At 42.9% G+C, this 15277-nt stretch overlaps 1 protein-coding gene across 1 annotated transcript in view; it reads left to right on the top strand.

Annotated features, from left to right (window-relative positions):
• Positions 1-15277, top strand: part of LOC110526025 (serine/arginine repetitive matrix protein 4) — an 86755-nt gene that overhangs the window by 59137 nt on the left and 12341 nt on the right. The window contains exon 2 of the mRNA XM_021606606.3: positions 10240-10386. Coding sequence (XP_021462281.3) covers positions 10240-10386 — 147 coding nt within the window. The remainder of the gene's footprint in view (positions 1-10239; positions 10387-15277) is intronic.

The raw sequence follows: 15277 nt of genomic DNA on the forward strand, positions 1-15277 counted from the left end.
CATTATTTACATAAGTATTCAGACCCTTTGCTATGAGACTCGAAATTGAGCTCCGGTGCATCCTGTTTCCATTGATCATCCTTGAGATGTTTCTACAACTTTATTGCAGTCCACCGGTGGTAAATTCAATTGATTTGACATGATTTGGAAAGGCACACACCTATGTATATATTATAAGGTCCCACAGCTGACAGTGCATGTCAGAGCAGAGACCAAGCCATGTGGTCAAATGAAATGTCCGTAGAGCTCCAAGACAGGATTGAGTCGAGGCACAGATCTGGGTAAGGGTACCAAAAAATGTCTGCAGCATTGAAGGTCCCCAAGAAGACAGTGGTCTCCATCATTCATAAATGGAAGAAGTTTGGAACCACCAAGACTCTTCCTAGAGAGGGCTGTCACGGCCAAACTGAGCAATCAGGGGAGAAGGGCCTTGGTCAGGGAGGTGACCAAGTGTCCAATGGTCTCTCTGACAGAGCTCCAGAGTTCCTCTGTGGCGATGGGAGAACCTTTCAGAAGGACAACCATCTCTGCAGCACTCCACCAATCAGGCCTTAATAGTAGAGTGGTCAGACGGAAGCCACATGACAGCCCGCTTGGAGTTTGCCAAAAGTAATCTAAAGACTCTGACACCATGAGAAACAAGATTCTCTGGTCTGATGAAACCAAGATTGAACTCTTTGGCCTAAATGCCAAGTGTCACGTCTAGAGAGACAAGGCACCAACCCTACGGTGAAGCATGGTGGTGGTAGCATGATGCTGTGGGGATGTTTTTCAGCATCAGAGACTGGGAGACTAGTCAGGATCGAGGCAGAGATGAACGGAGCAAAGTACAGAGAGATCCTTGATGAAAACCTGCTCCAGAGCACTCAGGACTTCAGACTGGGACGAAAGCTCACCTTCCAACAAGACAACGACCCTAAGCACACAGCTTAGACAATGCAGGAGTGGCTTCAGGACAAGTCTCTGAATGTCCTTGAGTGGCCTAGTCGGAGCCCGGACCCAATCGAACATCTCTGAAAAGACCTGAAAAGAGCTGTGCTGCGACTCTCCCCATCCAACCTGACAGAGCTTGAGAGGATCTGCAAAGAAAAATGGGAGAAACTCCCCAAATGCAGGTGAGCCAAACTGGTAGTGTGTCGTGGAAATTCAGTACTGAGAGAGATTTGGTCATTTCTTCAAACAATCATCTTTCGACACCCCCCCCCCCCCCCCTGAACCTTTACACAAATGCAGAGTACTATATACAGCTGAACCCTACACTCCTCCTGGCTATCTCTATCTCGGTTACACCCACCACATCTTGTCTATGTAATGTAACTCATTTGTCAGCTCAAGCCATTTCTGGTGACCATAAACCCAGATTAACTGCAGGGAACTAGAGTGGAGACCATAAAAACACAGACACTAACAGAACAGAAACATCCTCCTATTTGATAAGTATTAATTGCTAACTATTAATATCTAACAAATCAGGTAAATATGTAATTACCCAAAAAGATTTGAGGCTATAATCGCTGCCAAAGGTGCTTCAACAAAGTACTGAGTAAAGGGTCTCAATACTTATTTAAATGTGATATTTCAGTTTTTTTAAATATACATTTGCAAACATTTATAAAAGCCTGTTTTTGCATTGTCAGTATGGGTTATTGTGTGTAGATTGATGGGGGGGGGGGGGGGGGGGGGGGAACAATTTAACCCATTTTAGAATAAGGCTGTAAAGTAACATAATGTGGAAAAAGTCAAAGGGTCTGAATACTTTCCGTAAGCACTGTAAGTAATTCTACTGTAAGTGGTATGCTAGGTGGTATGTACTCTATATTTTAACATATCCCTCCAAGTCCCTTTTTCCCCCCATCTCCACTGTGGTTTCAGGGTAATCGTACATGGACAGTGGGCTTCTTTATCTGAGTTTCCATTACTGACTCAGACAGAGGGATTTGTTTATGAGACCACTGTACCAAGGCTCCCCCAAAGTCAATGATCATTCACTGATAAAGCGAATGTCACTAATCATTCTCAGGCCATCATTTTGTATGCAGGATGGGTTCCTGTCACACCATGTTTGTTTTCTGTGCCTAAATCGACTGTTTAACCTACATGTACTATGTCAATGTCAATGAGGAGGACCATAATCCAAATGTTGACATCTCCTTTGACTTGCCCTCTCCCTGAACGGCTGTGGTTGTGTTGTTAAATTTATTGATCCACCATCTTGTTTTTCCTGTTTTCCCTTCCTGTTTGAGGCTAGATGTATCGATCCTTCCTGGCATCTCCTCTATTAAAGCTCTATTAGACACGCACGGGTCTTCTTGGCAATGGCAGTATGTCCCCTGTAGATGTGCACTGAAACTAAAACTAAAACTTTTAATCAACTTTAATTTATATGGTAATTTGGGTATAGTCAACAGTAAAATAATCTGAAACATTTTACTGCAGCATACTGTAAATGATGGTGCCCTGTGGGAAATATTGTGCATGGGGAAAGAATTGCCTTTTTTGTAATGGTACTGTAATTCAATCCTGCAGAATACAGTACCGTACCGCATCTTTGGTGCACCAAAAACCTTGTGACCACTAGTGGGTGCATGGTATTGTTGTTTCTGGTGCATCACAATATTTTGAGGTGTGCCTTGCTATTGCTATTGCTATATTTGTTGCACCTGTGAGTAAGAATGCTGTACCAATTTAACTTCTATGTGGTTTTAGTGCCCCATCAAAATAAAATGTATGGAGGAAAGACTGGTTGAGCATTTTGCCATGTCCCTTTAATCTGTTTTGCCCTGTAGAAGCTGCTAGTTTGGAAGCCATTGTTAAGGCCTCATTAATATGCTGTAATCTGCAAACACTTTACCTGGCAGCCAACCTGCCTGCTTGCATCAATCCCTTGTAATTACAGTAAAATATTGTGAAATACAAACCAACTATGGTAGCATTTACTTTTCTACCGTATAATACAGTACATTTTACGGTATTGTACTGTGTGCCATTACACAGTACTTGCTTTGATACTGTATTTATATCACTGTACAGTGTACTGAAATATGAAATACAGAATTGTACTTGCCACTCAGTAAGTTACTGTCAAATTCACAGTAACTCCTTTACAGTGTGTGTGTGTGTGTGTGTGTGTGTGTGTGTGTGTGTGTGTGTGCGCATCCCCGTGTGCACATGGCTCGCATGGCAGCCAAAATTACCCACATCTTGCGAAACAGAACGCACATCCCTTCACAGTGACCATGAGAAGTGGATGAGAAGGACTGAATGGAATCTTACATCCACGATTCATCTCGGCACACCATACCGGCCTACAAAAGAAACATACACAGTCCTCACAAAGCCTGGGGGTTATAAAATGCTGTAAGTCATACTGTACTTGGAAGAATGTATCCAGTCACAGCAGGGCATCAGTAGTGGAAGGGAGGGAAGTTGGAACATAATGCTGGTCTAGATTCAGAATCCCTCTTTGTTACATCCGTGTGGAGGCTCCATTCAAAACTCCGCTCCACGCTGCTCCCATCTACCATCTCTCCCGAGACATTCTGCCAAAAAATCACAAGCAAATCGTCTGCCCTTTTTCCCTTCACGTTTTGTGTTAACACTCCATTTGGAAGTGTCTGTGCAGAGGGAAGGAAAGAGAGAAATAGACACACGCCGATGCAGGAGGCAATTATGTCAGCTTTTCTTGCAGAGTGGCGTACAAATCTGATGTACTATTTCCTTATAGATTTTTTTTCACACCGTCATTAGAGGTACTGTGTGCGTGTGTGTGTGTGTGTGTGTGTGTGAGTGAGTGTGTCTATGCATGCATGCACAAGAGTGTGTCAGCCTGGCCTCAGAGCCATACGAAACATAATCTACGTATTTCTGAGCAACTCCATGATGGATGATACGTACTAATGGTCTAGTTACTTTAGACAGAAACGAAAGTAGGGAGGTTGGTCGGGAAGGATGGGTGTGCGTATTCCGCGACCGTCTAGCAAAGGTTGCGTGTTTGAGTCGGGGACATTTTAGCAAACCCTTTCCCTAACTCTTATTCTAAACTTAACCCAGTTCACCTAACCTGCCACATAAATTCACCTAACCTTTGTCGTTTTAGTTCTTCTAAGCTTCAACATAAATTATCCTAACCTTGGTCATTAGTTCCCCTAACCACAGATGTAAATTCTCCCCGTAATTCTCCTTTGTTATTATGGCGCAAAAGCAACCTTGTCTCAGACAAAGACATACAATACTATACATCCCCAGGATGTATGATAAAATACTTCTTCCAATTCATATTGCACAACCGGGTAAGACGTATGACACTATATGCCCTATAAAGCATATGATATTGCACTATCGCGATTCCATTCATAATATAACATAACAAAATATATCATACTAAATGGAGTGTCATAGATTTACTTACAGAACAATACACTGTAATAGATGGTTCATTTCTGTACTCAGACACAATAATGCATTAACGGGCATGTAAGAATGCACGCACACATGCCATCCCCCGAAGCCTCCCCCTTCATACACACTCTTTTGCTCTCTCTCTCTGACCCTGGGGAGTTTGCTGAGGTGAAAGTAATGCCCCCTTTAAGCTCCTCTCTCCTGTTTGTAATGTAGATTCTGCTCCATCTGTTGTTGCTTCCCCTCTTTTCCACATGATACACCACAATAGCAGCAGTACTACATAACAACGCAACAGAGCACCGGGGCCTGTGCCACTGTTCCAGGAAGCATGAGTCACTCTGATAAAGACAACAACAAAGCTGAGCCACAGTCACAGCCTGTTTATACCCCTTCTGTAAGTGTTCCACAACAGCAGAGATTGCATATGATTATGTAGAATATCATTAGAGTATGTCATTAGTATGATAGGATGACTGTGTTCATCTTTATTTGGGAATGTATAGGTAGGATCTTAAATGAATGAATGACTGCCTGCTGTCCGGTATCTTTGCTCCACCTCTAGATTACCGACCTCTGCCTGACTTGAGCCCGCCTGTACCTTGGGCTCTGCTCTGGATTTTCAACCCCTGCCTGCCTTGACCTGTCGTTTGCCTGCCCCTGTGGTTACAATGAACATTGTTACTTCACACAGTCTGCACTTGGGTCTTACCTTTCATTCCTGATATTTCCTTTTGCTGCAGGATTCTTTTCCTGCTGTAGCAAACTGGCTCAAATTAAGAATACAGAATATCATTAGAGTATATCATTAGTGTGATAGGATGTCAAGCAGAAAAGGATGATTGTGTTCATCTTTATTTGGGAAAACGAATGTCTCGAGGGAATGTATGACCCAAAACTGCCATACCTTTGTAATACCATCTCTGCCAGGGTATTCTGTCTAATTAGGAGGTTGGGTCATGTTGGATATCTACATAATAAAAAAAAATGTATAGCTATTCATGGCATAGGAACCTTTTTATTGTTCCTTACTTCCCTATTTAACCCCTAAACAGTTTTGACCGACTCCTGTCCAACGTATAACTCCTCTTACAGATATTTGATCTTAATTTGACCCCTTTTTGCCTCAGAAGAAAAATAATCCTGCAGCAGGGAGGATTTGACGATATTTAAAAAATAAATAAAAAACAGATCATTCCTACTGGAAAAAGTGTTTTGATAGGCTACACTTAGTGTACAAAACCTTAGGAACACCTTCCTAATATTGAGTTGCACCCCGTTTAACCCTCAGAACAGCCTCAATTCGTCGAGGCATGGACTCTACAAGGTGTCATAAGTGTTCCACAGGGATGCTGGCCCATGTTGAAGTCAATGCTTCCCCCAGTTGTGTCAAGTTGTCTGGATGTCCTTTAGGTGATGGACCATTCTTGATACACACGGGCTTTGCAGCAACGTTGCAGTTCTTGACACACACAAACCCGTGTGCCTGGCACCTACAACCATACCCTGTTCAAAGGCACTTAAATCTTGTGTTTTGCCCATTCACCCTCTGAATGGCACACATCTGGACATCTGGACAAGAGGAATACCTATGTGAGAATGCTGTTCATCGACTACAGCTCGGCATTCAACACCATAGTACCCTCCAAGCTCGTCATCAAGCTCGAGACCCTGGGTCTCGACCCCGCCCTGTGCAACTGGGTACTGGACTTCCTGACGGGCCGCCCCCAGGTGGTGAGGGTAGGCAACAACATCTCCTCCCCGCTGATCCTCAACACTGGGGCCCCACAAGGGTGCGTTCTGAGCCCTCTCCTGTACTCCCTGTTCACCCACGACTGCGTGGCCACGCACGCCTCCAACTCAATCATCAAGTTTGCGGACGACACAACAGTGGTAGGCTTGATTACCAACAACGATGAGACGGCCTACAGGGAGGAGGTGAGGGCCCTCGGAGTGTGGTGTCAGGAAAACAACCTCACACTCAACGTCAACAAAACTAAGGAGATGATTGTGGACTTCAGGAAACAGCAGAGGGAACACCCCCCTATCCACATCGATGGAACAGTAGTGGAGAGGGTAGCAAGTTTTAAGTTCCTCGGCATACACATCACAGACAAACTGAATTGGTCCACTCACACAGACAGTATCGTGAAGAAGGCGCAGCAGCGCCTCTTCAACCTCAGGAGGCTGAAGAAATTTGGCTTGTCACCAAAAGCACTCACAAACTTCTACAGATGCACAATCGAGAGCATCCTGGCGGGCTGTATCACCGCCTGGTATGGCAACTGCACCGCCCTCAACCGTAAGGCTCTCCAGAGGGTAGTGAGGTCTGCACAACGCATCACCGGGGGCAAACTACCTGCCCTCCAGGACACCTACACCACCCGATGTCACAGGAAGGCCATAAAGATCATCAAAGACATCAACCACCCGAGCCACTGCCTGTTCACCCCGCTATCATCCAGAAGGCGAGGTCAGTACAGGTGCATCAAAGCTGGGACCGAGAGACTGAAAAACAGCTTCTATCTCAAGGCCATCAGACTGTTAAACAGCCACCACTAACACTGAGTGGCTGCTGCCAACACACTGACACTGACTCAACTCCAGCCACTTTAATAATGGGAATTGATGGGAAATGATGTAAATATATCACTAGCCACTTTAAACAATGCTACCTTATATAAATGTTACTTACCCTACATTATTCATCTCATATGCATACGTATATACTGTACTCTATATCATCGACGGTATCCTTATGTAATACATGTATCACTAGCCACTTTATACTATACTATGCCACTTTGTTTACATACTCATCTCATTTGTACATACTGTACCCGATACCATCTACTGTATCTTGCCTATGCTGCTCTGTACCATCACTCATTCATATATCCTTATGTACATATTCTTTATCCCCTTACACTGTGTACAAGACAGTAGTTTTGGAATTGTTAGTTAGATTACTTGTTATTACTGCATTGTCGGAACTAGAAGCACAAGCATTTCGCTACACTCGCATTAACATCTGCTAACCATGTGTATGTGACAAATAAAATTTGATTTGATTTGATTTGATTTTGATTTGATTTGATTTGATATTTGACATGCACAATCCTTGTCTCAATTCTCTCAAGGCATAAAAAGGATTCTTTAAACTGTCTCCATGACATCAATAAGGGATTATAGCTTTCACCTGGATTTACCTGATCAGTCTACAGTATATCATGAACAGAGCAGGTGTTCCTAATGTTTTATAGACTCTGTTTAGAGCCCGGCCAGCTCTAGGAAGTGTCTTGGTGGTGCCAAACATCTTCCATTTAAGAATGATGGGGGCCACTGTGTCCAATGCTGCATAAATGTTTGGTACTGTACCCTTCCCCAGATCTGTGCCTCCACATAGTCCTGTCTTAGAGCTCTACAGACAATTCCTTCAACCTCATGGCTTGGTTTTTGCTGTGACATGCACCGTCAAATGTGGGACCTTATATAGACAGGTGTGTGCCTTTCCAAATCATGTCCAATCAATATAATTTACCACAGGTGGACTCCAATCAAGTTGTAGAAAAATCTCAAGGATGATCAATGGAAACAGGCCGCGCCTGAGCTCAATTTCGAGTCTCATAGTAAAAGGGTCTGAATACTTATGTCAATAAGGTATTTCTGCTTGTTTTTTTAAAACTGTTTTTGCTTTGTCATTATGGGGTATTGTGTGTAAATTGTTGATTTTTAAAGTAATCCATTTAAGAATAAGGCTCTAACGTAACAAAATGTGGAAAAAGTCATGGGGTCTGAATCATTTCCGAAGGCACTGTATGTCGTGGAGACCAATATCTATCTTGTGTTAGTAAACTATATAAAATGACGATTGTTGATGTGTATGGCGACATTTGAGATATTTTTTTGTACCTTTGAATGTCGCAATAGTAGGACGTACAGTAGTAGGACATTTATTCTGTCTGGTTTGAGAGAGCGAGAGAGAAAGAGGAATTTGTGTTTTCAGTGAATTTATGTAACTCATGAGGCTCATTTAAGATACCACACCAACAAATTAAGATTCCACTCCTGTACCCGTCTTCTACCTGCCTCAGCGTAAACAAATTCAAGGTTCTGTCAGAATTCCCGAGGATTACAGGCCACATAATTCCTCTTCAAATACAAGACAATTCTGGAAAGATATTCCATCACAGCGCCTTCGGAATAAAAACTGGTCCATGACGTCAATGCCAATAGCAATCTAGAGAACAAATAGGGCCTACTTTTTCTCCTAACAGAATAAAAAAAATAAATGAATCATCATCTAGTTTGTATTGAAATATTCATTCAGCCTCAGTCTCCTTCCCTTGATTCCTTGATCATATTAATCACCCAACCCAGCAAGCGTCAGCTGTCTTCATTTCACCCATCACCTTTAAAACTCACCACCGTGATGGAGACAGCCTGCACTTTTACATTAGTAGTTTGACACTACAGGCCTTACAGACGGTGTGCGTGCCTACTTGTGTGTACGTGTACACTCGCTCACCGTAATTGCTTGTGAGTGTGTGTGTGTGTTTTTTTTCCCTCTGTGTGTGTGTGTGTGGCCCTCAGTCTATAACACCGAGGTGGGAGAGAGAGAAAGCAGAAAGCTCTGAGAGGAGGGAGAGGAGGCAATCAAGTCTTAATCTCAGCTCCTGATTATCTTCTCATTACAATCAGACAGAGACGCTCGAAAGGAGGAAGATGTATAATTACGCTTCAATCTCCCATGACTAAAACACAGTATGGTAATAAGGAAAGGGCACAGAGAAGTCTGTGTCTCAAATGTCACACTATTCCCTATATAGTGTGGTACTTCTGACCAGAGCCCTATGGGAAAGTAGTGTACTGTACAGTATTGTCTGTACAGTCATATTACATAGGTTTGATATTGTGATGAAGCCAAGACTGTAGGAGTCAATGCAACAACAAAAAAGGCTAAATCATTTTCATGTGATTTTAATATAAAATTGCATAGGAAACGGCACAGTAGCTTTGTGTCCAAATCATGATCGTCCATAGTTAAGTGCATAGTTAAATGGAAATGCATGTAGTGGAATGCTGTTATATTCATTCATTACTGGTGTAATTTCCATAACACTGTTTCCATTCTACATGTTGGGAGAATGAAGTGGTAAATCTGTGAGTAATAGAGCATAGTAATATAGCACGGTGATAGAATGTGATTGAATTGTTTGAGCTTTTGGGTCTGATAGTTGCTACTATGCAATGAGTATAAGCGGTAGTTTCTTCATCCCTTATGGAAGGACAAACTCAAGGTGCTCTGCCTCTGCCTGTGCTTAGCTGTTCAACTGTTCCACTTGCCAAAGCCTCCCCATTGCTACGCCTGCCAACCTCGAGACCTCGAGATGCAGAAAATAATTTCAGAGGATGTCAGGTCAACTGAAGCATGTAAATAACTGCATTTCAACTGACAGCTCATTTGAATGGAGAATAGCTGGCCTCTAGCTGGCCTCCAGGAGCTGTAGAGCATTACTTTTGACCAAGACCCATGGGGCTCTGGTCAAAAGTAGTGCACTATATAGGGAATAGGGTGCCATTTAGTACGCAGCCAGGGTCTGGGTGGGAAAAATAGAAGAAAAAAACATCCTGTGGAGTGACAAAGGAGGATAAATAAAATAGGCCCTAGTGATGTATCAAACGGTATAATGAAAACAGCTAACAGTTCGTATTCTGAGAATATTTCAAATGAAATGTGTTCCAGAGAGTCGCTGACAGAGAGAGAGAGAGAGAGAGAGAGAGAGAGAGAGAGAGAGAAAAAACTAAATCCATTCTTCATTTTTATCTATCAATCCACAGCACGGAGACAACAACCTGCCAGCCACTCAAAGCCGATGAGAGAAAAGGGGAGGTCGCGGACACCAAGGTGGACACAACCACAGACAGAAATGGATGCATTAGAGACATAGGACGACACAAACATAGCAGTTATCATCGGACGCGGTGGTGAGTGCCTCTCTGTCTTGCAGTCGCAGCTCCACCAAATAAATTACTGGATTGTACAAGCATTGCTTCAGTATAGCTTTTATGGGGGCTCAATTTCAATTTGGGATTGGGGAGGGTGATCCATTTAAATTTCAAGCACTTGCCACTTCTATTTCAGCATTTGAAATGGTGAAGAAGGGAAGTCTTTGAAGGTGAACGGTCTTAAGGAGGTTTGAGAATTAAACATTTGCCTTCCACTTTTTACACTATTATCCAGCTTTCTTTTGAACAGCCTTGTTTGTGATCAAGTGTTGCATGGGGGATAAAGCTACAAATATCCAGAATACACCTTGGGGGATTCTCTCCCTGTCTTCGTCCCAAAGGGCATGCTATTCCTTAAATGTTGCACTACTTTTGACCAAAAGAAGTGTATTATAATAGGGAATGAGGTTTGATTTGGGACACAGACCCAGTCTCGCTCTGAAGACAGAGGTAATCTCAGCTTCCTGGTGCGTCGTGCTGAGAGGGTCGTAAACATTGTTATCAGCCTCAGCACAGTGCAAAACACAAAGGTGTTGTGAAATATTTTGAGCACAGTGACAGTCGGTTCTCCCCTCTCATGGACACCCCCTACACTCCCTACCCTCTCTACACACCACCATCCAACCCACTAGTTTCCTTTACTTCACGCCTCAGGAATAGTCTGTACCTCCCAAATGGCACCCTATTCTCAATAGTGCCTTACTTTTGACACTTATTCAAAAGTGGTGAACTAAATAGGGCAGGGATAATTAACTAGATTCAGCCACGGGACATTATTTTGTTGTGCGGATGCTCATGGGGCCAGAACATAATAACAAATCATTTGTAGACTGCAAATTGACCGCAAGAAGCCCTAACATATACAATATTTGACTAAAACATAATAATTTCAAACTTTGATAACGTTTTGTATACGATCACATGTATATATTTTTATTATGTGTTGCTTAAATTTGGCCCTTGGGACGCCAGTTGGAGAAACCTGATATGGGGAATAGGGTCCCATTTGGGAAGCAGACAGAATCCTTTGCTATGTCATTTTAAGGTGAGAAAATCAATTTTGTCAGATATTTTAAAGCTGGAATAAGTCTTCAGACACCTTCAAAGCCGGCGTGGTAATACAGCCGGAGGCGGTAGTTGATATGTAAAACACGGGAGAAGACATCTTAAGTGTTACCGGGATCATAAGCAGTGGAAATCACAGACTGGCTCGTTGAACTTTAAAGAACAGCTGCAGCTGCACTTTGGTTTAAAGCTTAGCATAAAGAGAAAAAGCAGTCTCTGATGTGCTTCTGACGATCGTGATCACGCCTTTTACACAAGAGAAGAGTATGAATAAAAGCACTTTGTAGGGCTGTGCTTAAGAACTTGACGTTAAAAAGAGCAAACTGTGTTTTGCATAATAACTATGGCCAGGAGTTTGTCCTGGTCAGGAGGACAAACTCCTGGCCCTAGTAACAGCTAATAAAAAGCCTTGGCCTTAGCTATCCCTGCTTCTGTATTGAGTGTTTTTCATTGGGCAACCAATATCATGGCTGTGCATCAATAGCTGACAGCTAGAAGTAACACACGGGCAGTCCCAATTCACTTCCTACCCCTTCCCTTGGCCCTAACCTTACAATGTTTGCCCATCTGAAGGGTCTGGATAGGTATAAGCAGTGTAGTGATGGTGCATTCACCATATTGCTTCCACATTACAGATTTGCATTTAAGGGAAGGGCCCAGGGGAAAGGCTAGGGAGGGAATCTGGACCAGTTGTAAACCACACCAGTAGTCTGGATAGGTATAAACAGTGTAGTTGTCGACCTCTCACCACATTGCTTCCCGGGAATAGGGAGCGGCTATAAACCTTGCCCTGGCTGTGTGCATCAGTATCTGACAGCTAGAAGTAATGGCCTCCATCAAAGGCCTGTTTATCCCGACTATGCCCTGAAGGTCAAAGCGCTGAGGAGAAAGGACAGAAGCTAAAACCAAACCTGACACCACAATCATTAGAGTCCCACCCCACCGCACCAGCAAACATCACACAGCGGGGAGCAGGGGTAGCCCGGGAACATGCAGGAAATACACAGAGCTACGACGGCAAAACTGCTGACTGACATCGACCAACTTACCTCCGAAGAATCTATTGTAACAGTGACAGTCTGTGGAAATGAGCTCTGACTGCTGTTATTTCTGTAGATGACTAGCTAGCTGCTAATGATATACATATACTGTAGCTAGCTACAGTTGAAGTTGGAAGTTTACATACACTTAGGTTGGAGTCATTAAAACTCGTTTTTCAACCACTCCACAAATTTCTTGTTAACAAACTATCGTTTTGGCTAGTCAGTTAGGATATCTACTTTGTGCATGACACAAGTCACTTTTCCAACAATTGATTACAGACAGATTATTTCACTTAAAATTCACAATTCCAGTGGGTCAGAAGTTTACATACACCAAGTTGACTGTGCCTTTAAGCAGCTTGGAAAATTCCAGAAAAGGATGTCATGGCTTTAGAAGCTTCTGATAGGCTAATTGACATAATTTGAGTCAATTGGAGGTGTACCTGTGGATGTATTTCATGGCCTACCTTCAAACTCAGCACCTCTTTGCTTGACATCATGGGAAAATCAAAAGAAATCACCCAAGACATCAGAAAAAAAAGTTGTAGACCTCCACAAGTCTGCTTCATCCTTGGGAGCAATTCCCAAATGCCTGAAGGAACCAGGTTCATCTGTACAAACAATAGTACGCAAGTATAAACACCATGGGACCACGCAGACATCATACCGCTCAGGAAGGAGATGCGTTCTGTCTCCTAGAGATCATCGTACTTTGGTGCGAAAAGTGCAAATCAATCCCAGAACAACAGCAAAGGACCTTGTGAAGATGCTGGAGGAAACAGGTACAAAAGTATCTATATCCACAGTAAAACGAGTACTATATCGACATAACTTGAAAGGCCGCTCAGCAAGGAAGAAGTCACTGCTCCAAAACCGCCATAAAAAAGCCAGACTACGGTTTGCAACTACACATGGGGACAAAGATCGTAATTTTGGAGAAATGTCCTCTGGTCTGATGAAACCAATGAAATGACCAATGTTATGTTTGGAGGAAAAAGGGGGAACACCATCCCAACCGTGAAGCGTGGGGGTGGCAGCATCATGTTGCAGGGGTGCTTGCTGCAGGAGGGACTGGTGCGCTTCACAAAATAGATGGCATCATGAGGATGGAAAATTATGTGGATATATTGAAGCAACATCTCAAGACATCTGCCAGGAAGTTAAAGCTTGGTCGCAAAGGGGTCTTCCAATTGGACAATGACCCCAAGCATACTTCCAAAGTTGTGCAAAATGGCTTAAGGACAACAAAGTCAAGGTATTGGAGTGGCCATCACAAAGCCCTGACCTCAATCCTATAGAAAATTTGTGGAAAGAACTGAAAAAGCATGTGCGAGCAAGGAGGCCTACAAACCTGCCTCAGTTACACTAGCTCTGTCAGGAGGAATGGGACAAAATTCCCCCAACTTATTGTGGGAAGCTTGTGGAAGGCTACCCAAAGCATGTGACTCAAGTTAAACAATTTAAAGGCAATGCTACCAAATACTAATTGAGTGTATGTTAACTTCTGACCCACTGGGAATGTGATGAAATAAATTAAATCTGAAATAAATCACTCTCTCTCTATTATTATTCTGACATTTCAAATAAAGTGGTGATCCTAACTGACCTAAGACAGGGAATTTTTACTAGGATTACATGTCAGGAATTGTGAAAAACTGAGTTGAAATGTATTTGGCTAAGGTATATGTAAATTTCCGACTTCAACTGTACATTTTGATTAGCTGTTGATCCTCAAGGACGAAGTAACTATTGTTGCTTCAGTGGAAGGGAATATGAATTTTTCATCCATCTTTATTTTAATCAATCACCATATCCTCCCTCAGTGCCAAACCAGAATTTACACTTAACTACAGGTCTAGGATTAGATTATCAGTCCCCAATCCTAACCTTAACTATATGGTGGATGATAATTAATTTTACTGTGGATCAGTGGTTAAGGTAAACTTTCCTCCTCATTTTTACTACTGAGTGAGATGCAAATGGTTTCTTTCTTCTGTAGGGATGGAGTTAGTGGGAGAGAAGTGTTAATGAGTAACAAAGCTTTCTCAGTACCGAGACGGTACTTGGGTTCCTTCCCTATAATCAGCCCTTAATGTATTTCAGCTGCTAATGTTTAATGCTATCCAATGCAGCCTCCAACCGACATTGTTTATTATGCTGAGACAGACGGCCGCGTTCCATCTACATGTAATGGTGTGTGTGTGCGTTTGTCCGCGTATGTGTGTGTACGCGTGCACGAGCGTACTAAACGGACAGATACAGCAAGGCTAGGCATTCCCGGAGGGAAGGACGGGGAGCTATTGTCTGCCCACGTACGTTTTCATCTGAGAGAAGGAACGATATAGACTGCAGTCGGTCACACACACACACACACACACACACACACACACACACACACACACACACACACACACACACACACACACACACACACACACACACACACACACACACACAGACTGTGTTGTCATATGATCTAATGGGTTTTCTGCTGGAGTGGCATTTATGTCTCTATCATATCCCTCAGTTGCTCGCAGCATGTTTGGAGCCACTCAGATGCTGTTAGACTACGTGTGTTTACACTATCCAGTAGGTGATGTGAAAGGGAGCTCATTTGTAAATGAACGGTGCTTTGACAAATCTGATCACACACACTTCACATATTTCACATCTATACTGAACAAAAATATAAACGCAACATGTAACAGATTCAAAGATTATATACATCTGTTGGTCACAGTAAAGGAAGGGGCGAGGATAAC

Source organism: Oncorhynchus mykiss, chromosome 6 (genome assembly GCF_057628025.1).
Source record: "Oncorhynchus mykiss isolate SJ-2025 chromosome 6, ASM5762802v1, whole genome shotgun sequence".
Classification (NCBI taxonomy): domain Eukaryota; kingdom Metazoa; phylum Chordata; class Actinopteri; order Salmoniformes; family Salmonidae; genus Oncorhynchus; species Oncorhynchus mykiss.